The 23,898-nt window shown below is 47.8% G+C and overlaps 1 protein-coding gene across 3 annotated transcripts in view; it reads right to left on the bottom strand.

The window, feature by feature from the left end:
* USP16 (ubiquitin specific peptidase 16) overlaps window positions 1-23,898 on the bottom strand; it is a 351,578-nt gene that overhangs the window by 176,602 nt on the left and 151,078 nt on the right. For all 3 annotated transcript variants that reach the window (XM_086934020.1, XM_086934021.1, XM_086934019.1), the window contains exon 7: window positions 8,344-8,439. In XM_086934020.1, the coding sequence (XP_086790146.1) occupies window positions 8,344-8,439 (96 nt within the window). The remainder of the gene's footprint in view (window positions 1-8,343; window positions 8,440-23,898) is intronic.

A 23,898-nucleotide genomic window follows, 5' to 3' on the forward strand; every position in this document is an offset into this window, starting at 1 on the left:
GGCATAATCACATGGAAACAGGCAACGGACCTATTCCAGATGGGTGAGTGTCAGTTCTTGCACTACTGGGCAATCCAGTGGCTAGCACAGAGAGTATGGGATACAAAAGAAGAGGCATGGAGGAGCTCGGCTACACTGAGATTAATACTGCAAACAAATGGGGGCACAGGAGTGGTAACCTGCACATAAACAGCAGTACAAACAGACACCAGAATACCACCAACTGCAGGCAAGGCATACATACATGGGAAGCAGACTGTAACACAACCTTCCAAGATACACAATGGCAGGACGCACTCACTCTTATTAGTGAGGAGTCAAATGATAGTCAATTTCGGTTCATATAATTTAACCATATAATTTACACATACTTTACACCTGCTATGCTTCACAGGCTAGACAGCACAAGGTCCCCACAATGTCCCAATGTCCCATATGTGAACAGGTAGAAGTGACATGTCATCAAGTTCATGGTCTTGTTTCAGACTCCAAGGTTACTGGGAGCATGTGACACATATGTACAAAGAAAGGTTAATAATAGCAATGCAGTGTTGCCCTCGGATGTTCTTGTTATGCATTGGGGCTTTCAGTACAAAGCATTCAACAAGGAAAAAGTTAATAGACTTTTACGCTACTGCTAGTCAGGAAAAGACTGGCATTACATTGGTTGAGTCCTACGGCGCTGGTGGTCAGTGGATGGTTAAAAGACGTAGTAGAATAGTGTGCGGCCAAAGGAGCTAGAATGAAACTTGTGGAAACTGATCCTAGTTTTCAAATGCTCTGGATGTATGGCATGAATTAACTAAGATTTTCCCCAAATGAGCACCCACCATAAACAAGTACTAGTTAAGTATGAAAGCAATTATTGCTGTTCTATATAGTGGGGCTAATGTATGGGTTAATCAGATGTGGGTTATAGTTTATAAGCGGAGGGCCCAGCATGTCTGATGCTCAAAGATTGCTGTGGACCATAATGAGAAGAATGCATTGTAAATGTTATGATCTCACCTGATTTTCTAGATGAGGTCAATGTTAAAGTTTATGAAAATAATTATTGCTGTTCTACTAATGCATACATGATTCATAATCATACAAAAAGCATGTACATATGTTAAGTATAAATGTAATCAAGACATCTGGAAAAAAAATAGAAACAAGATGGCTCAACTAGAACAAAGTTCACCGTTAAAGAAAAAATAAAAATAAAAAAATTTAAAAAAAGAAGAAGAAACAGAGCGCGGTGTCCCTGAACTGGGCGCTGCACTCTGCATTAAAGTTTTTTTTTAAAAAGCTTGAAAGAAAACGCTGTGTCCCTGAAGGGGACGCCGCATTCATCTTAAAAGTAATCAATTTTTTTTTTTTACAAAAAGTAGCTATTGTACCTTGAGAGCTGGAGCGCAAGGGGGCAGCCACTTTAACCGAAAAGCGGCTGCTGCCATTGTCATGAGTAGGCGCGCTGCAAATACAAGAAGCAGCCGCAATTGTCCCCATTAACAAAATAGTGCTCAATGACTTATAACACAGACCGTGTAACAAGCCAAGTAAACGGTCCAGTCGTTATGAGAGGTAAAGAACTAGTTACTTACCTGTACACTATGGTTCTCCAGTATTATCTTTCATAGATTCACATGCTTGTATCTTCCCCGTCGTCATGGTGGGAGTCTCCCGGTAAATAATAATCATAGCAGTAGAAGAAAAACTGCCTGAAACCATAGAGTAGAGAAACCAGAGGGTAACCTCTCCTCCTCATTATGTGGCCCAAACTACAGCCAATCAGCAACCAGCCCCAGCCTACACCATTCCCAGCAGAGCCACCATACCTCAGATTTCCTACCGCCCAAGAGTGAGCTATACAGGAAAACCAGAGATAAAAGGCGGTCTACCTAAAGGAAACGGGGAGGCGGGCGGGCGCATGTGAATCTATGAAAGATAATACTGGAGAACAATAGTGTACAGGTAAGTAACTAGTTCTTTCTCCAGTATTCAATCTTTCATAGATTCACATGCTTGTATCAGATTAGATAGCAGTTCCTGTAGTTAGAGCGTTTCCAGGCTAGACCCCTTTCCTATCTCGGGGCTGTGTGCCATAAATTGCTTCTATTACATAAGAACTTTCCACAATACCAAGGCATGATCAATTAAACATTGTCACCATAATTATTTGCGTAAAGAGAAAAGCATATTATACAGTAAACAGAAATTTGCAGAATACAAGTCATAAACATGTACCTTATTTAAAGAGATGTCGCAGGACTGCCTGTCCCACTGCTGCATCTGCTTTCCATTCCGTGTCCAGACAGTAATGCTTGGTGAATGTATGAGCAGTCGACCAGGTTGCTGCTCTACATATGTCTGGAAGGGGTACTCCTGCCAGAAATGCAGAAGACGTCGCCATTTTCCGTGTATCATGGGCACAGACTTTCCTGTCGAGAGGTCTTCCCGCTTTCTCATGACAGAAGCAAATAGCGGAAGCAATCCATCTGGATATGGAGGAACGTGAAAGGGCCAGCCCTTTTCTGACCCCTGAGTAAGCAACGAACAGTTGGTTTGATTTGCGAAAGCTTTTAGTCTTTTCAATGTAAAATTTTAGGCATCTGCCGATGTCCAAAGTATGCAAAGCTTTTTCAGCCGCCGTGGATGGGTTCTTAAAATATGTCGGCAGGATGACAGGTTCATTCAGATGAAAATAAGAGGGTATTTTAGGCACAAATTTAGGGTTGGTTCTTAGCATCACCTTATCCGGCTTGAATTGAATGAAGGGATCCAATATAGAAAAAGCTTGTATCTCGCTCACTCTTCTGGCAGACGTGAGCGCCAACAGCAAAGCCACCTTCCATGACAAAAATTGTAATTTTGATTTGTGTATGGGTTCGAAGGGAGCTTTCATCAACTGCGACAATACTGTGTTAAGCTGCCATGAAGGTGGAGGATGCTTGACAGGAGGAAACTTCCTGAACAGCCCTTTCAAGAATTCCTTGATTAGCCTATTAGACCACAAGGAAGGGCATCCTGGTGATCTTCTATACCTGGAAATTGCAGCTAGATGGACTTTTATAGATGAGTGTGCCAGTCCTGATCTGGCTAAATGTAGTAAATACGGAAGGATTTGCTCAGCCGAGGACGTTAAGGGATGCAGTGCCTTAGACATGCACCAATTACAGAATCGCTTCCATTTTGCTACATATGTCCTGTTGGTAGACAGTGCCACAGAACTTTGCAGTATTTCACGACATTCTGGGGTGATATCTAGGGACCGGAATTCGTGCTCAAAAGGTTCCAAGCAGACAATCTTAGCAAGGTCAGTTGCGGATGAAGTACTTGGCCTCTGTTCATGGAAATCAGATCTCTGGTTATCGGGAGCTGTATTCTCGGTTCTACCGACAACTGCAGAAGCTCCGTATACCAAAACTGCCTCGGCCATGCCGGGGCTATCAGTATTATCTGGCAAGGTTCTGCTCTCATTTTCCTTAGTAGTCTGGGAATTAAGGGAAAAGGAGGGAAGGCATAGGCAAACATCCCTGTCCATCTGAGGTGAAGAGCGTTCCCTCTCGAATCCTGTTGGGGAAACCTGCTGGCATAATGACTGCATTTTTTGTTGCTCAGAGTCGCAAACAGGTCTAGACCTGGTTTGCCCCACACTTTGAAAATCCGGTTCAGCTGGATCTGGTTGATTTCCCACTCGTGGCAAATGTCGGATGACCTGCTTAACAGATCCGCTTTTGTGTTGTCCACTCCCGGAACATGTTCTACTTGCAGCGATATTTTCTGACCCAATAGCCATTTCCATATTCTTTGTGCCAGAATCGACAAGGGTTTTGATCTCGTTCCGCCCTGTTTGCGCAGGTAAAACATTGTTGTTGTGCTGTCTGTCCGCACCAAAACCGATGAACCTTGGATTCTGGGAAGGAAAGCCTGGAGGCCCAGAAAGACTGCTTCCAATTCCAAGAGGTTGATGTGACGTTTCGCCTCTTGAGGAGACCAAAGGCCCTGAATTTCCAGGTCTTGCAGATGAGCCCCCCAACCTCGCAATGAAGCGTCTGACGTCATGACGTAGCTTGGTGATTGTGGTTCGAATGTGAGGCCCTTTGTTAGGTTGCTCCTGATACCCCACCATGACATTGCCCGCTTGATCTGATTTGTCATGACCAGCTTGTCGTCGAAGGAACCCCGGGCTTGGACCCACTGCTTGTCCAGGGCTTCCTGTAACGGTCTCATTTGCAAACGGCAGTTGGGGATCAGCGGAATGCAAGAGGATATCATTCCCAGTAAAGATTTGAATATCCTGATGGAAGTGAACTTTTTTGCTGCTAGGGATGCAGTCAGATTCAAGATTTTCGTTATCCTTTCCTCTGAACGGTAAGCTTTCAATTCTTGTGTTTTCAGGATTGCTCCTAAGAACTGTAGAACGCCAGTCGGGACAAAGGATGACTTTTCCTTGTTTATCCGAAGACCTAGACCTTGGAAGAGATCCATGCACTTTTGTAGAGATCTTCGCGCTGCTTGGAACGATGGTCCTTTTATCAACCAGTCGTCCAAGTATGGGAACACCTGTAGACCTTGTTTTCTTAAGTGCGCCGCTACAGGGGCCATGCATTTCGTGAAAACTCTGGGGGCGGATTTCAGTCCGAAAGGTAAAACTCTGAACTGGTAATGGCGCCCCTCCACCATGAATCGAAGATATTTTTTGTGCTTTTCGTGAATCGGAATGTGGAAGTATGCTTCCAGCAGGTCTAGAGAGACCATGTAATCTCCTTTGCGAAGCAGTAGCAGAATTTCCTGCAAGGATAGCATACGGAAAGAAATCTTTTTTATGTATGTGTTCAGATCTCTGAGGTCCAGCACCTGTCTCCATTTCGATGACTGCTTTTTCCTTATAAGGAAAAAGTGCGAATAAAAACCTGTTCCCCGCTGGTTTGGTGGTACCTCCTCTATTGCTCCTTTCAGAATGAGCGATAAGACCTCTGCTTTGAGAGCCGTTAGGCGTTGATGAACTCTGCAAAGGGGTGGACGATTTGGAGGTTTTTGCGAGAATTCCAGGGTGTGACCCTGTGTAATAATGTCCAATACCCATCTGTCCGATGTTATGGACTGCCAATACGGGAGAAACTGAGAGAGGTAGTGGAACTGGTTGATCTGAAGCGGCAATAGAGGCGCCTGCGGAACATCACTGTCTGCGCCCAGAGTCCTGCTTTCCTCTGGCTGCGGACTTTCTCCTTCCCTGCTGCTGGAAGGAAGTGTTTGAGGACCGATATTGTTGGGTGGAGGGGTACTGACGGTAGCCCTGCTGGTTATACGGTTGGTACCTATTAGATTGATAAGAGGAACGTTGTTGTTGAAAGTGTCCTCTAGACCCTCGACCGCGAAAGGACTGATAACGGCCCTGTTGCAATGATCCCAAGGATCTAGCAGTGTCGGTATCTGCTTTTATCCCCTGCAACGCCTCATCAATCTGTTTTCCAAAGAGACTTTCTCCATCGAATGGCATATCCAATATCTTAGACTGGACTTCCGGCCGAAAAGACGTAGCCTTGAGCCATCCCTGCCTCCGTAGGGTTATCGCTCCGGCCATTTGGCGAAAAGCTATAGATGATATGTCAATTGCCACATCTATGGACTCCGACGCTGCTCTGGCTCCATCTTGAAGAATGGTAGTTGCCTCCTCTTTCTTGTCCTCCGGAAGGTGCGACAGGAAAGGCGCGATGTCCGACCACATCTGTCTATTGAACCGACTCAGCAGAGCCATTGCGTTGGTAGCTTTGATGGAAGCCGCTGCCATCACCGCAAAGCGTTTTCCTATGCCATCCATCTTCTTGCCCTCCTTATCCGGGGGCGCCACGCATGTGGCCATCGGGTTCTTGGAGCGCTTCTGGGCTGCTTGAGTCACCACCGAGTCTGGACGAGGATGTCCAATAAGGCATGCTGGAGCCTTCTCTACAGCGCGATACTTCTTGTCCAGCCTGGGTATGGACGCTGGGACTGAAGCTGGATTCTTCATCAATTTGAGTCCTTCCTCCCAGATATGCTCAATGATAGGAATAGCTCTTACCGACTTCCTGGAGGACTCCTTAAAGTCATAAAGGAAGCAATCGTTTTCCTTGACTGGCATAGAAAGCTTGAACCTTGTAGCCGCTTTCTCCATCAGGTCATGAAAGCTGGCTATATCCGCTGCAGGGGAACTTGATTGAGGCAAGGGTGACGCCGGAGACGTTGGAGCAATATATTGGTTCCATTCGTCTCCCACTTCCTCGTCCTGAGCAATTTCTCCTTCTTCCTCCTCATGATCCGACTCATTCAGGTCATCACGAATTGTAATTACGTTTTGAACCTCCTTCCGAGGAGGGGGAGGTGGTTGAGTTATAGGCGCCTCTTTAACAGGTTGAGAACTTTTCTCAGAGGCCGCAGGAGCATTATCTTCTGGAAAACGACGATAATAGTTGTCTATCATACTCCTTAAGTCGGATATTAAAGAGATTGGCACCGACATTGACTCATCTCGTGCAGGCGTATCCACTTCCTCCTCATCATCATCATAGTGATAGGCCTGGTGGAAAGACTCATATCTCATTTGGCCCCTGACCGGCCGGTCTGTAAAGGCATAGTCCTCCTGTTGATCTTCCTCATCAGTGTCCTGATGCTTAATATGGAGCTGCGAAGGACTGTACGCCGCTCCAAAAGATCCTTCCTCCTCCGATTCCTGGCCATCTAGAATGGTGGAAGGTAGCAGAGGTGATATCTTTGGCGTTGAAAACTCTCCTTTTCTGCTCGTCAACGCCCCCGTCGACGGAGCAATCCTTTTAACAGAAATGTAAGTTGACGTTATTTTTGTTGGAGAAGACATCTTCAATGATTTATCCGCCGTCGACGGGGTCGTCGACGGGGCCGTCGACGGGATGCTCGTCGACGAAGATCTCGCCGTCGACGAAGACTTAACACTCACCGTCGACGGAGTCGTCGTTGTCATCGTCGTCGACGAAGCTGTCGACATCGAGACTGTCGACGTCGTCGACGGACTGGTCCTGGTCGTCGACGGAACGGTCGTCGTCGCCATCGTCGACGGAACGGTCTTCGCCGCCGTCGTCGACGATCTCGTCGTCGATCTGACTGGATTTTTAACAGATCTCGTTGACGGAAGCGACAACGGAGCCCTCTTTTCTGAGGAAGGCTTGAGAGGAGTTGGAGGGAGTGAAGTAGAAGGTTCACCTTCCTTAGATTTTCCTGCTTTTTGCCTCACATCTCCCTTTTCCTCAGAGGACCCTCTTAACTTCTTAGAGGAATGTCCCATGGCTTCTCCTTCAGATTCGGAGTCATGAACCTTCCTTTTCTGAAGCCATATTAGGAGGCGCCCTTCCCTATCCCTCAGAGTTTTGGGAGGGAAGTTCTGGCAGTACTTGCAGTCCTTAGGGATATGCTTGGGGTACAGGCAGTACAAGCATTCCTTGTGAGGATCCTCAGAAAAAAGTCTGGCCTTGCCACAGGATCTGCAAGCTCTGAAAAGACTCTTCTTAGAGCTTTCAGACATCGTGACTGAAGTAATTCCAACAAGAAAAAACAGTACCTGAATCCAGCTGACAAAGGTCAAAAGTTCAGTGAAGAGAGAGAAAAAACTGAGCAGAGCTCAGGGAGACTCCTTCTCACACGAAGGCGGTTAGAAATCTGAGGTATGGTGGCTCTGCTGGGAATGGTGTAGGCTGGGGCTGGTTGCTGATTGGCTGTAGTTTGGGCCACATAATGAGGAGGAGAGGTTACCCTCTGGTTTCTCTACTCTATGGTTTCAGGCAGTTTTTCTTCTACTGCTATGATTATTATTTACCGGGAGACTCCCACCATGACGACGGGGAAGATACAAGCATGTGAATCTATGAAAGATTGAATACTGGAGAACAAATGCAGACAAGGCAGTACGGAGGAAGGACTAACAAGCCTATTTATGAATCAGAAGCCAGCATTTACAAAGGACAATGGTACAAGCCAATGACAAATATGAGTGGAGAGTGGGCAGGGCTTCAAGTGCATACTCCAATACAGCATGCCGTCTAATTTCTTCTATCGATTTTAATTGGTAGTTTGCAGTGGATGCTTATAAGTAGGCAAGCGCTGAGAAACCCATTTTTAGGTATCCATGCACTTTGTAAATTACAATGTAATAATAACAGAGACAGGCATTCTTTAAAATCCAATATTGCATCATACAATAATCAAATAATTACATTTTGCACATCAAGCAACCACTATTAATGAAAACTCCATTAAACATGAATACATATTAACATTACCACATTGACACAGTTTTAAAATTCAAATAAATAATTAAATATTTTCAATGTATTACAACACTATACATACATTGGGAGATGAATCCAATGACTCCACTGTAACTGTTGTCCCAGTCATTTTAACCTCCTTTAGAAGTTCTCTCAGAACAGGGGTCTGTGATAGATTCTTGATGGGGGGAAGAAAACAAGAATTATACCCAATGAGTCGAATCAACATTTGAAGAGCTAGATTTTTTTTTTAAAAAGACACAACAAGCAAAATGCACATGCTAGTGAAGTATTAATATGTTCTTTAAAGTGAGTCGGAGGGGACATAGTGTGGCGGGTCGGGGACAATGACTCAAGTTTAAAAATCCTTGGACAACAACAAAAAAATAAAACAAATGTGAGCAAGAGACCATATGTCATTAGGAATACTAACTGTGTGTAACCCACAACCTACTAGCAGGGTAGCACGCAAGAAAGTGTCGCTGGGCAACATCAAGTGTAAAAAAGAAACTTTGGTGCAAAGATGTGCATTTTGTAAACATACTGGTTAGAATGAATATTGGAATAGGTATAAATATTTCGAAATGTATAATAGACTGAATGATGTCTGAAAAAGAAGTGTGTGCTCTAAAAATATTCCCACTGAGACAATGTAACTATTTTACAAAAGTTTTTAAACGAGGAAGTAAACAGTACTTCAGAAGGATATGATCCTGAAAACTTAAAAAATAAAAACTGTTGTTGAATTTAACCGTAATCCTCGCCAATCAGAGCAGACTATTAAGATTTGAATTTTATGGTTAATCATCCAATGAAAGTATGGATCTCTATTAAGAGTAAAAAGAGATAACCAAGGCAAAGATACAGGCATACATAAAAACATTATATAATTAAATTATTCATAGCATTCAAAATTTAGAACTTATCGGCAAATATGCAACATCCAATAGCTCCATTGAATAGGTTTTGGATCAACATAATAGACATGCTTTACGACATGCTTTCCCTTATGCTGTTTGGAGAGTAAATAATTTATTTCACTTTCTCTTTAACTTTCAATACCAAGCACCTGAGCTCTATTCAACCCCGGCCACCATATCTATGCAGAAGCTGTAATGGATCTTAAGTGTAGCCATTTTTAATGCTATCTTTGGGTGAATACAAATAAGCTTAACAAAACTATTCCAGTCAGTCAAAAAACTTTATTTCGGCAATACTGCCATAAAAGCAGAGACGGCTGTTAAGAGAAAGCGGGGCGGGGGTCCGCAGAGAAATAAAAATGCCAAAATCCGAAAACTATTCCAGAAACGTTACCTTAAAATAAATGTTCCTATCAACATGCAAAGCTATTCCAGGTGGAGTATGATTCCTAAAATAAAAACAAGAAATTTGTTCACACTTGTGGTTTGTTTCAACTACCCAATCTGTCTTCTGGTGGTTTAAATGAGAAGGGTGTTCTCTTAGCACACAGAGTTGGCATTGGGCATTAAAATGAGCATGGTCGTTCAGCACAAGCACTTGCTTGGTTTGTGCATAAACTTCAGTATAATAATTTCTCAATTTATGTGTAAATATTGCCACAAGTCTTCAGCTCCACACCGCTCAGATTGAATGGGAAAGTTCCATTTCTGCTGAACGTTTTATTACCAACAGCTAGGAGGTCAAACTTTTCTTGCAGAACGACCTCATCAGGTCTAACGGTTCTACAATTAAATGATTTCAAATGCAGTGTGCACAAACGATTGAGATACTTTGAATGAAAGCATTGTGAGTGCCAAAATGTTACCGCTTGCACAAAAACAGGTTTCAAGTAAGCGGTACTCCCACCAGCTCTACAGAGATGCTACGGAATTCAGTTAACAGAAGCTCCAATAAATTATTGAGGAGGGAAGGAGAGCTAAGCCACTGGGATGCAAGTTGCCCGAATGCCGCAATACTGAAGACCAACAGGACCATAATAGGTATTCAGGAGGTATTTTTAATAGACCATTAAGAAAGCAGTGTAATAATATAGTGCTACAAGGAAAAAAGGGAGTTTAGACTAATCTATTAAGACTGTGGGACATACTATGTTTGGGGTTTACATTGTATTTATTCATATAGTATTCATTTTTGCAGAGTTATCTATTATTATGTTGATTACTTTAATGCATATGAGTAAATTTGGATTAACAAACATTTATAATTACTAAATACAAAGGTGTGTGCGCACAGATTTAAGGGGTCTGCATCATATTTTTTTATCTAAACCAAGCAGAGATTTTCTGTCCTATTTGTAATATACCCCACATTCCTAGGGCTATAGCCCAAAGGAGGGGGAGGGTGAAACCCTTCCGTGGTCCTTTCCTTCACATAGGCCAAGGACACTTGTAAGGTTCTGGGGGCTCAATATATCTACTCAGTTGTGAACCACTAGAAAGTGGGAAGTTCACAACACACCTATGTTTGAAGTACATTTTCAACTGTTAACAGAAATTTCCAAGGGTACCCAAGAGAAGCTGCCACACATGCAGATGTGATTAGTAGTTCTGAAATTATTTGTGAATTTCATTGTTACTTGTTGGACCCGGCCCATTAGGCAGGTTCACCCCTAGACTTTTTGCTTTTTCCTAGCCTCTTTCTGGAACCTGGTGTTGGTGATTTTAGGCCTCTGCGCACTTTTTCACTGTGGTACAGTGTAAAGTGCTTGAGCTCTCTGTATAGGTGGGGTGAGTGGCCTGCCCTCCCATAGGAATGAATGGGGAATATGTATGCCCATGGTAGATTCCTGATGCGTGGGGAGTGCAGGGTCGAGTTTGATATGTGTGAACTCGTGAGAATGAATGCTGCAAAATGATGTATGCGGCATGACTGTGCCTAGTCTAGCAGTACTACTTTTGGAAGTTGGTATATTTGTGTGAGTTGGTTCTGGCGTGTGATTGGCTGGTGAGTCTGCCCAGGAGTGCCTGGACCTGCTGGTGGATGGACTGTCCGGTTTGAGTAGGACAGGGTCTGCAGGGTCTGCAAGGCCCCAGAGGAGAGGGTCTGAGTCAGCCGTAGATGAGAGGCCCCCATCTGCTGTCAGGGATGGGAGGAAAGAGCGTCTGGTGGTGCCGGGCTGTGCCTGCCGCCCACCCTGCTGGCTCTCCATCCTGACGGCTCACTGTCACCTCTGGCCCTGAAGCTGTCAGGAAGACGAAAACCAGAAACATTCCAGTACTCGGGGTCCCTTGCACGAAGTACTTCAAAGGCATTTCTGTGTATAAAAAGGGGCTGTGTCTCCTTCCAAGTTGTTCTTGTTCTAGGTCTTGTGGCTGACTTGGATCTACCAGGGGTGGGCGCTGCCCAGCCCCTGGATGCCTGGATTCCTGGACTCCTGGGGGACCCTTCTGCCCTGCCTGGGCTGAAGGGGGGACTTGGCTTTGCCCCTGGGGAAGCTCTGGGACCTTGGCAGCATGGAGAAGCTGCCTTTTCCTGGGGAGAGCGCTGGAGTTGATTTCTAGCGCTTGGAGGCGCTGTGCTTCCCCCTGAGCGCCTGGGAGCGCTCTGCCTGCTGTCTAGAGCTCTGGGGCGCTTCATTTCCCCCAAGCGCTTGAGAGCGCCTTCTCTGGACTTTCTAGTGCTTAGCAGCGCTTTTCCTGCTCGTTTATAGCGCTGGATGCGCTGAGGATTCCTGCCTGCATTGATTTAATTATCTACGAGTGCCCACCTCGATCTGCCGCGGTGAGAACAAACCACGAAGGGGCCGCGACCGATTGGCCCGTGGATCGTCGTGTCATCGGCGAGGCCGCGCTGCCATTGGTTGGCGGCCTCGCGTCATGAGGGGCTCGTCGCAGGAGCCGCGACGTGATTGGCTGGGCCGCCCTGAGGCCGGGGGCACGAGGGATGAGGCGGAGGAGAAGCATGGCGGCGGGTCGGCCGGGCTCCCGTGATCTGAGGGAACCCGGCGGCTTCTGAAGAGGCGTGTGGTCGGCTTCGGGGGCTCCCGTGTGCAGAGGGAGTCCCGAGTGAAGGAGGAGCGGCAGGCGGAGACTTGCGGCGGGGGCGCGAGGCACATTGTCGGTGCCTGCCCCACCGCAAGCGAAGGAGAGCCCCGCCCGCTGCCGGTGAAGAGACCCGGTCCCACGGAGGGAGACCGGGCGAAGAGGAGCCCCCGCCGAGAACAGCCCGGTGAGTCAAGAGGGCTGGGGGGGCTCCGTGATGCTGCTGCTCCGTGAGGGAGCAGATGGGTTCTCGTGGTGCCGGTCGAGGCACCAAGGAAGGGCGGCCCCGAATGGCAGTGGGTCGCCCCACCGTGAGCACAGAGCCCGCGAGGGGCTCTTGAGGGCCCGCATTGCTTCGTGTTGGTGCCGGTTTAGAGGCACTGCTTCTGGGCGGCCCCGGATGGCAGCGGGCCGCCCCAACGGTGTGTAGAGCCTGTTGAGGCTCGTTGGGGCCATGTTAGATAAGTGGGGGCGCCGGGGCATATTGTCGGTGCTCGTCCCCTCCTGCCTGGGAGAAGCTCGTGTCTAGAGTCCGGTGAGGCTCATGGGGGCATCATTGTTTTAAGAGCCTGTGTGGCTCCAACGGTTGGCATGGTGCTTTAGAGCCTCTGTGGCTCCAACGTCTGGGGCATGTGTGCTATGCCCAGAGCCTGTGTGGCTCCAGCAGTGGTGCAGTTGGCACCTAAGGGCCAGTGAGGGCCCTGGCGCAGTTCTGTTGTTCTCCAGGTGCCCAGCACTTTGTGGGCACCTGCTACGTTTAGGCTTTTTGTACTGAGACTGGCGCTGCATGGCAGCGCACCCCTGACACTGAGACTCCGGGCGTCTGAGCCCCAACAAGGCTGTTGGCCTAGGGACTGCCACAGGTAGTGGCTTATGTGAGTTTGCGCAATGGTATGGTTATTGCACCTCTGAATGTGATCTCTTGCATCATGTGTTATTCCGGCACCTCTGAAGGTTTTTAGGCCTCATGTGATATTTGCGCTATGGTATTACTCTTGAAACCTCTGGATGTTTTATGCATTATGTGTCTTTCTTTTCATGCGCTGCACCTCTGAATGTTTAGTCATCATGTGTCTTCTTGCGCTGCACCCCTGAATGTATTTTGATTGCATCATGTGCTCTGTTCTTAAACACCGCTGAATGTGTAGGTCTATACATCATGTGTTTTCTTTCTTTACTACTCCTCTGAATGTATATTCATGCATCATGGGTAATGTGTTCTGATTTATACCCCTAAGTGGATTTTATCCTTAGGTGGTTGTTCTTCTAGTACAGGTGGTCCTAGTGAGGTCCTGGTTACCTGCGTGACATGCTCCTAAGGGGTTTAGGGTTGCGTAGTGTGTACTTACCTGTTCCCAGTAGTTACTGGATGTGATTCATACCTGTTACTTTGTGCTACAGTGATTTTATACTCTTTTAGTCTAAGTTCTGATAGTATTTCATTACTACTAAAGTGCTGATTGTGACAGTGGCCCTTGTGGCCCTGCCTTGTGAATAATCCCATGTGAATATTGCCCGTGCCAATTGGCACCATGTATATGTGTGATTTTATCTGATGTGTTTTTACAATACAAAAGTTATTTTTATAATAACCTTGTGTGGAGTCACTTTTGTGGTGTGCCTAGTATGTTGTTGCTATTGTGCGCTGACGCAAATGCTTTACACATTGCCTCCGAGTTTAGCCTAGACTGCTCGTGCCAAGCTACCAAGGGGGTGAGCAGGGGTTATCTTGGCGTGTGACTTCCTTGCCCTGACTAGAATGGTGGTTTCTGCCTGGCTTTGGCGCCAGCCTTAGCCTACCAGAAATAGCCAGTTCTAACATTGGTGGGTCAGCGGTGCGGATTTGGACATGTGTTTGCGCAGCGCCATAGCGACAACTGGCTACATTACAAAACTCTGCAATTGTTTTTTTTTCAGATAGTCACATGTCTGGGATTATTGTTTTTGAGTTTTTTTCCTCGAGTGTCATTTTCAAATGTGTTTCTGCGCTTTATGTTTAGTGGCAGATGAGAGAAAGTGACAGGGCGGGACGCCAGTAGAGGGGGAGGTACTCATAGATTAGGAATCCCTTGCTGGGTCCAGTGTCCAATCCCAAATCCTATCCCCATGGGTGTGTGTGGGTAGATAGGAGAGAGAAGGAGTGTGAGGAGAAATGACTAGCTCAGGAGGGTGGTTGTTCCCTGAGTGTAGTGTGTGTGTCTGGATTCCCCAGTGTGGTAGGATCCAGTGGTGGCAGCTTAAATTTGTCCAGCGCGTGTGAAATCCCATTCCCCGCTCCCAGAGTTTGGTACTTGTGTCACGTGTGGTCAGGTTGAGGAATCAGGGGTGGTAGAAACTGCCTTACCAATCCGAGGGGGGGGGAGTGTGTGGATGGGTGGTGTCTTGAACTGGAGGAGCTGGTGTGAGTTTTTTTTTAAAGGAGCTTGCACGTGAGGTGTACCTCTGGTGGTGTGCAGGAGGTACTGCAAAGGAACTGGACAAGACGGTGGATGTCTGGCAGTGTGCTAGATGTCTTGCATTAGGGAGTGATTCTAAAAGGAGTGGCTTGAGTATCTGATGATCCTGGGTAGGAGAAGAGGTTCATGTGTAGCCCAGCTAGATCCCAGTAGGATGGTAGGGGTGTAGGGGCTCACGCCCTGTCTCAGTGGAGGCGGAGTGAGTGTGGGGCGGTGTGTCCCACGTTGGCCTGAAACCCTATCTCAGGGCCTGGAGGGTTCCCTAAGGGAGTGCCAGGTCAGGGGCCTAAGCTGTACATAGGTCATTTGAGGAGGATCTTCCTGTGTCTAGAGGACGGGGAGTGTCTGTAACCAGAACTCCGGCGGTCCTAGTGTTGGGCAGTACCGCTCCTAAGTGGAGGGTGCAGAAGTCCTGGCTCGCGGAGCATTTGACCGTCTAGATTGCTTGACCATTTGTGGGGCCTCTGGAGGTTGTTCCCCGAGGAGGGGGGAAAGCCGGGTTGGGGTTGTGGCCTGACCTGGAGGGAGTACTGGAGGAGAGTGTGTCGCTGATACGCCGCTGGCGTGTGCTCTGTCTAGCCTGGGACATACTGAGAATCACCCTGTGATAGGGAGTACTGGAGGAGAGTGTGTCACTGATACGCCGCTGGCGTGTGCTCTGTCTAGCCTGAGACATACTGGGCCTGTAGTCATGGAACTGGAAGGGGGTGCAGAGGGACGGTGTCCTCACTTCTGACCCCGGTGCAACCTGAAGGTTTAGGTCTTAGGTTGGGAGATTAGGAAACTTCTAGGTCAAGAGGAATCTCCGCCCAAGTGGATCAGCTGAAGAGACTGAGGGGGGCTGCCCTAGCTGTGTGATCTGGGGCTCACCTGCAGTTGTTGTTTCCACTAAGGTAGAGGAAAGGGGGCTTTGCTGTGTGCTGTGTCCCCACACCTGCTTGAAGAGGAACTGTGCTGTGTGCTTGGTGCCTCAGGAGTGAAATAGTTTCCAGGTGGTAGACCAGTGACGGAATGAGGTCCTGGTCTGGTAGGAGAATTGTGCTCTGGTGAGTGCTTCTCTGTGAGGGTGTGAAAACCCAGAAGTAGAGGTAGGGTGAGGCATTCTTGCCCGAAACCTCTGGTCAGCTTGAGGGTGTGGACCCTAGGTTGTTGGTTCAGTGGTAGTTGTAGCTACACTGAGAGAGAGAGTGGAGAATGGCTATTGTGTGCCAGGGGTTATTGCCCCCCGCTCTGTGGATTAGTTAGGACCTGTGATATGTGGATGGTCTTGGCTGTAGATGACTAGTGAATACCAGTAGGGTATCCTAGTTGTGTCATAGAGTTATTGTTTGGAGGTAACCAGGTAGGTTCAGAGTGGCGAAAAACTGGACGCTCTCCCTGCTGTGCGGGGCCTTGTCCGTGGTTTTTGTCGCACAAAGCAGTGAAGCCCATCAGTGGTGTGATTGGTCTACCCTGCGTTTTGGCTGGAAGGGGGTCGTGTTGGACCCGGCCCATTAGGCAGGTTCACCCCTAGACTTTTTGCTTTTTCCTAGCCTCTTTCTGGAACCTGGTGTTGGTGATTTTAGGCCTCTGCGCACTTTTTCACTGTGGTACAGTGTAAAGTGCTTGAGCTCTCTGTATAGGTGTGGTGAGTGGCCTGCCCTCCCATAGGAATGAATGGGGAATATGTATGCCCATGGTAGATTCCTGATGCGTGGGGAGTGCAGGGTCGAGTTTGATATGTGTGAACTCGTGAGAATGAATGCTGCAAAATGATGTATGCGGCATGACTGTGCCTAGTCTAGCAGTACTACTTTTGGAAGTTGGTATATTTGTGTAAGTTGGTTCTGGCGTGTGATTGGCTGGTGATTTTCCCCAGGAGTGCCTGGACCTGCTGGTGGATGGACTGTCCGGTTTGAGTAGGACAGGGTCTGCAGGGTCTGCAAGGCCCCAGAGGAGAGGGTCTGAGTCAGCCGTAGATGAGAGGCCCCCATCTGTTGTCAGGGATGGGAGGAAAGAGCGTCTGGTGGTGCCGGGCTGTGACTGCCGCCCACCCTGCTGGCTCTCCATCCTGACGGCTCACTGTCACCTCTGGCCCTGAAGCTGTCAGGAAGACGAAAACCAGAAACATTCCAGTACTCGGGGTCCCTTGCACGAAGTACTTCAAAGGCATTTCTGTGTATAAGAAGGGGCTGTGTCTCCTTCCAAGTTGTTCTTGTTCTAGCTCTTGTGGCTGACTTGGATCTACCAGGGGTGGGCGCTGCCCAGCCCCTGGATGCCTGGATTCCTGGACTCCTGGGGGACCCTTCTGCCCTGCCTGGGCTGGGCTGAAGGGGGGACTTGGCTTTGCCCCTGGGGAAGCTCTGGGATCTTGGCAGCATGGAGAAGCTGCCTTTTCCTGGGGAGAGCGCTGGAGTTGATTTCTAGCGCTTGGAGGCGCTGTGCTTCCCCCTGAGCGCCTGGGAGCGCTCTGCCTGCTGTCTAGAGCTCTGGGGCGCTTCATTTCCCCCAAGCGCTTGAGAGCGCCTTCTCTGGACTTTCTAGCGCTTAGGAGCGCTTTTCCTGCTCGTTTATAGCGCTGGATGCGCTGAGGATTCCTGCCTGCATTGATTTAATTATCTACGAGTGCCCACCTCGATCTGCCGCGGTGAGAACAAACCACGAAGGGGCCGCGACCGGATTGGCCCGTGGATCGTCGTGTCATCGGCGAGGCCGCGCTGCCATTGGTTGGCGGCCTCGCGTCATGAGGGGCTCGTCGCAGGAGCCGCGACGTGATTGGCTGGGCCGCCCTGAGGCCGGGGGCACGAGGGATGAGGCGGAGGAGAAGCATGGCGGCGGGTCGGCCGGGCTCCCGTGATCTGAGGGAACCCGGCGGCCTCTGAAGAGGCGTGTGGTCGGCTTCGGGGGCTCCCGTGTGCAGAGGGAGCCCCGAGTAAAGGAGGAGCGGCAGGCGGAGACTTGCGGCGGGGGCGCGAGGCACGTTGTCGGTGCCTGCCCCACCGCAAGCGAAGGAGAGCCCCGCCCGCTGCAGGTGAAGAGACCCGGTCCCACGGAGGGAGACCGGGCGAAGAGGAGCCCCCGCCGAGAACAGCCCGGTGAGTCAAGAGGGCTGGGGGGGGCTCCGTGATGCTGCTGCTCCGTGAGGGAGCAGATGGGTTCTCGTGGTGCCGGTCGAGGCACCAAGGAAGGGCGGCCCCGAATGGCAGTGGGTCGCCCCACCGTGAGCACAGAGCCCGCGAGGGGCTCTTGAGGGCCCGCATTGCTTCGTGTTGGTGCCGGTTTAGAGGCACTGCTTCTGGGCGGCCCCGGATGGCAGCGGGCCGCCCCAACGGTGTGTAGAGCCTGTTGAGGCTCGTGGGGGCCATGTTAGATAAGTGGGGGCGCCGGGGCATATTGTCGGTGCTCGTCCCCTCCTGCCTGGGAGAAGCTCGTGTCTAGAGTCCGGTGAGGCTCATGGGGGCATCATTGTTTTAAGAGCCTGTGTGGCTCCAACGGTTGGCATGGTGCTTTAGAGCCTCTGTGGCTCCAACGTCTGGGGCATGTGTGCTATGCCCAGAGCCTGTGTGGCTCCAGCAGTGGCGCAGTTGGCGCCTAAGGGCCAGTGAGGGCCCTGGCGCAGTTCTGTTGTTCTCCAGGTGCCCAGCACTTTGTGGGCACCTGCTACGTTTAGGCTTTTTGTACTAAGACTGGTGCTGCATGGCAGCGCACCCCTGACACTGAGACTCAGGGCGTCTGAGCCCCAACAAGGCTGTTGGCCTAGGGACTGCCACAGGTAGTGGCTTATGTGAGTTTGCGCAATGGTATGGTTATTGCACCTCTGAATGTGATCTCTTGCATCATGTGTTATTCCTGCACCTCTGAAGGTTTTTAGGCCTCATGTGATATTTGCGCTATGGTATTACTCTTGACACCTCTGGATGTTTTATGCATTATGTGTCTTTCTTTTCATGCGCTGCACCTCTGAATGTTTAGTCATCATGTGTCTTCTTGCGCTGCACCCCTGAATGTATTTTGATTGCATCATGTGCTCTGTTCTTAAACACCGCTGAATGTGTAGGTCTATACATCATGTGTTTTCTTTCTTTACTACTCCTCTGAATGTATATTCATGCATCATGGGTAATGTGTTCTGATTTATACCCCTAAGTGGATTTTATCCTTAGGTGGTTGTTCTTCTAGTACAGGTGGTCCTAGTGAGGTCCTGGTTACCTGCGTGACATGCTCCTAAGGGGTTTAGGGTTGCGTAGTGTGTACTTACCTGTTCCCAGTAGTTACTGGATGTGATTCATACCTGTTACTTTGTGCTACAGTGATTTTATACTCTTTTAGTCTAAGTTCTGATAGTATTTCATTACTACTAAAGTGCTGATTGTGACAGTGGCCCTTGTGGCCCTGCCTTGTGAATAATCCCATGTGAATATTGCCCGTGCCAATTGGCACCATGTATATGTGTGATTTTATCTGATGTGTTTTTACAATACAAAAGTTATTTTTATAATAACCTTGTGTGGAGTCTCTTTTGTGGTGTGCCTGGTATGTTGTTGCTATTGTGCGCTGACGCAAATGCTTTACACATTGCCTCCGAGTTTAGCCTAGACTGCTCGTGCCAAGCTACCAAGGGGGTGAGCAGGGGTTATCTTGGCGTGTGACTTCCTTGCCCTGACTAGAATGGTGGTTTCTGCCTGGCTTTGGCGCCAGCCTTAGCCTACCAGAAATAGCCAGTTCTAACATTACTCATATGTAAAAATTATTTTGCATGTGTAAATCTAACAAATGTACATTTCCAGGTGTGTAAAATCTGTTGCTGTAGTTCAACTGGATTTTCTTACTTTTTTGTGTGCAAGAATATTTATTTAAAGCAAACACAAGATGATGACGGACGGAGAGCTGAAACTTTTCAGACACTCACCCCCAGTCACAGATCTAGGTTGAATCCATCATCGTTCTTTAGCTCACTTCGCTACCTCAATTCAGACCCAGCTGTATGCAAATCAGCCTTGACCCTGTGCTTCATGGGAACAGCCCAGCCCGAACTGCCAAGCCAGGTCTTCCCTGAAACAGAAGCATCCTGGGACCGGTTTTGGGGTAACACCCTTCATCAACCAGGCTAGCTTGAATCCAGTGGCAAAGTGAGCAAGGGATCCACGTCTGGGCATACCCTGCCATCTTAAGGAGAACAAAGTAAACATAAGGAGCTGATGGACGGAAAGCTGAAACCTTTCAGACACTCACCCCTGGTCACAGATCTGGGTGTGGAATACATCATCGTTCTATAGCGCACTTCGCTACCTCAGTTCCGACCCAGATATATACAAATTAATCACCTTAGAATGCTTTATATAAAGAATCAGAAAAATCATTTCAAGATGGTTGCCGTGCAGGCATTCAAGCAAATGAATCGGAGGCCGTCTTGGATTTGGTAAAAACACTCAACAATGGCCGCCTGCAACTTTACAAGCACTGGAGGCAAATGTAACACGATAAAGGCAAGCGTTTTATATGGGGGCAGAAAATGTATGTGAACAGGCAGGAAAGAAGGGCTGAGGAGAAAGAGAGACAGTGAGAGAAAAATTGTTTATCATGCACTGCCATGCAAGCAAGACCCTAGTATCAACAGTGCAAGGAGACAACTGATATAATCATAACATAATGAAACCAAAATACACTCGAAGAAGGACGAAAGTTGCAGGGAACTCATACTGCAAAGAAAGCCAACAAATTCTTGGTTGGCAAGGGAAGGAACCAAAGCCCTCTTTTCAAGCTACACTCACTGCAAAAGGTCTGTTGCTATGCCTTGTATCCAAGGCCCAAAAACCTTAGAAACGTACCAAAGCAAATGTTCAGAGACTAACTGCATGTTACTTAATATTTGTTTTGTCTTCAATGTATTTATTCAGTTTCATAAACATGTATATTTGATTCAGTCGATAACTTTATTTCGGTCACAACGGACCATAAAAGCACATTATTAAACACATACATACAACAACAGTAAAGTTAATAAATAACATAAAACAATATAAGGACAATCATATATTTAGCATTATTGGCAAGTTAAAACTATACATTTAGCAATCCCTTCGCAATAGAGTTATCGACAATAATCATTTTAAAAAACTTCTACGTTTGTGCCACATCCCGTTTAAAAAACGTGAGACGGCAAAAACAATAGGGGGATGGGTATCATACTTTAAAACTCTAAAAGCTTGAAAACAATGTCTAAAACCTAAGTTTCTACAGATCAGAAACACCCAATGTTTGGGTGATGCATAATATGCAGGGCAGATAAAAAAATACATGAATTTCAGTTTCTAGCTTGTGTTTACATGCTGGACACTCAGTATTTTTTTGGCTGTCCCATTTGCTAGTAAACGACATAAGAGGGAGAGTCCCCATCCTGAACTGCATATATAATCTCCTGGCCGATGATGGGTAGATCAGGTCTAGAAACTCTTCTTTTTTATAATCCTATTTTACTCTAAGAAACTCAATTGTCAAACGACCGATTGTAGAACTTACATGCAGAGATATTCGATTATGGTGCCTATAGTATCGAACCAGATCTGCCCAAGTTATTGATGGGCATGCAACATCTGGAGTTTCCCAAAGCCCGGGACTTCCTATCCTACTGCCGATTGCCTTAATGTGGATAAGCCACTGTATTTTTTTGCTACTCATAGTTACCCAAACCTCCCTAATTTAATTTATATAGGAAACTAATGCAGGGACTGTCCATAGCCTTTTCCAATACATGAGTGGCCTTAGTGCCACTTCCTCCTCAATGGGAAGTAGCCCTAGATCCATACGGAGGGGCACTAAGTGGAAGTCCCACCAAATTCCTCATGAATGTATGCTCTACCTTCATGAGGTTGGCAGGCCTATGGTGCCCACAAAGTTCAGCCCCATAAAGGGTGGCCGCCCTGGCCTGTACTTTATAGATTTCAATAACAGGGGCAGCTGGCTTGAACTCAGACACTCTGTGCATTTTCAGTACCCCCCCACCGCCACTTGGGTTAACTTTAGAGATGCATTTGCTAATTGAGTATCCCATTCCAAATGTTCCGAGAGGGTAATGCCCAAAAACTCAAAAGTCTTCACTCTCTCAAGGGGAGTGCCGTCCAAAAGTGGATTCGGGCGAGTCAACCTAGGAGGGTTGAAGATCATGAATTTAGTTTTATTTAAGTTGATCTCCAGACCTCTTATTGTACAGAAATCGGCAAAGCCGTCCAGGGTGCGTTGGATGCTGTAGCGATTGTGGTGCCCGGGGGTCGAGGGATGGTACTACTATCAAGATCCCGAAGATGGTATGCGTGTGAGGACGTTTGTAGAAGAGGCAGAGTGAACTACAGTGACCAGCATTCCAAGGGGCAAGCAGGAAGAGCCATGAGACCTAAGGCATATTAGCCCCTCCCCTTCTCATGGACGGTGCTTGTCAATTTTTGTTTGTTGAGAGGATCGGAGTGGCGGAAGGTGTTCCCCGCCGGATTCCAGCGAGAAGCTAGAAGATTCCTGGATTTGAGAAGCCGTGATTACCCAGCGTTTGGAACTGTCAGCGCTTTTCTGATAAGTACTCAAAAAAACGGAAACGGGCTCGTTTTCGTTTTCTGCCTTGTTGTTTAAAGGTCCCTAGCTAGTTAGATTAGGGCACTCTTGGGACGATTGCTTGTTCTTGCAACTCATATTAGGCAGCGTTCTGCCTGAAGACGCGCTGCGCTAATATTCCTTGTACTGTCTCTCCAGTGAGGGTTTCTGGGAGACGTAGTCTCAGAACTGTTTATTGTTTTGTTTTGTTTTGTTCAAGGACAGTTCTTGCCACACAGAGAAAGAGACATTATTCCACGAACGTTTTCTTGTGGGTTCCCTGAAGCAATCTTGTGGCTGACACAGAGCGGTTTGTGCCATTTTAAACAACCGCTATTTTTCTATTTCCTTTTCTGACTACCTCAGGCCACAGTTTCTGAACTCATTACAGAACGAGTCATAGTCCTTGCAGGCTTGCTGTGGTGTCCTCTATTCACTGCCTGGGTTTTGTATGATTCCGGTGAGTGGTGTGCCTACAAATTGCTTCATATACTGTCCGAGACACCTTAAGTGTAGTGTTGACTGTGTTCCTTACTTTTCCCTAATCAGGTGGGTCCTCTCCTGCTGTCCTAAGCATCTTGGTGACCAGACTCCCGGGGGATCCCAAGGAATCATCGCTACCCATTTTTTATTTTATCCACTTCCCCTTTCCCGGCTAGGTACGTGTGCGCACAGTGTGTTTCGCTTCCACTGTGGGTTCCGTGTCTGGTGGGGTAAGGAGAGCTTAGCATCCGAAGTCGTTTCTGCCGGACACCCTGAGCTAAGGTTAGTGGCGTGTGTGAGCCTGCGCTGCTGCCAATCCATGACAGATTGACAAGCCCAAGTTGACACACCGGCCCGAACGATGAATGTTGAGGCAGTCTTGGCCTCCCTGGTGGAAGGCATGGCCGCCTTACAACAGGAAGTAGCCACTTCCAGAGCTGAAAATCAAAACCTGTATAAAGAAGTGGGCACCTTAAGAAGGGAAGTCGCAGGACTAGTCCAGAAAGGAACAGGAGGGAGTCCTTATATTAAACCTGCTACCTTACCTCCCCCTGGCGCAAAAAAACCTATAGAAGTGGAAGGGGGTGGGTTCTCTGTTCCCCCTCAATTAGCCACCTCTAGTGCCTCCTCGGCTGAAGCCGCTCATACCGTTCATGTGGTGCAGACCGTAGGCGTTCCTTTAGCTTCCCCTGAACGCTTTTACGGAGACCCCCGTAAGTTTGAAACATTCCTGAATCAATGTAGGTTACATTTTTTATGTAAGCCCGGGGTATTTCAGGACGATTCTGCTAAGACAGCTTTTATGATGTCTTATATGGGGGGTAATGCTGCTAGCTGGAACATCCCTTTGCTGGAGAAGAACGACCCAGTGCTGCACGATTATTCTGCTTTTTGTGTTGAGTTGCGCAAACTTTTTGATCGCAAATCTCACATGTTGACCCTGGATAGGGAACTACTCACCATACGTCAAGGTTCGCAGGACTTGCTGACTTATATCACCTCATTCAACAGGTTGGTGGTAGAGACCGATTGGCCCCCTGCAAAATGCATCTCGTTATTTTATCAAGGCCTTCGTGGTGAATTAAAAGACGTCCTTGCACAAGTGGTACAGTTACCCGACACCTGTGAAGAATTCATTGACTTGACTGTCCAGTTGGACCACAGGCTCCTAGAGAG

Source organism: Lissotriton vulgaris, chromosome 8, assembly GCF_964263255.1.
Source record: "Lissotriton vulgaris chromosome 8, aLisVul1.2, whole genome shotgun sequence".
Lineage (NCBI taxonomy): Eukaryota > Metazoa > Chordata > Amphibia > Caudata > Salamandridae > Lissotriton > Lissotriton vulgaris.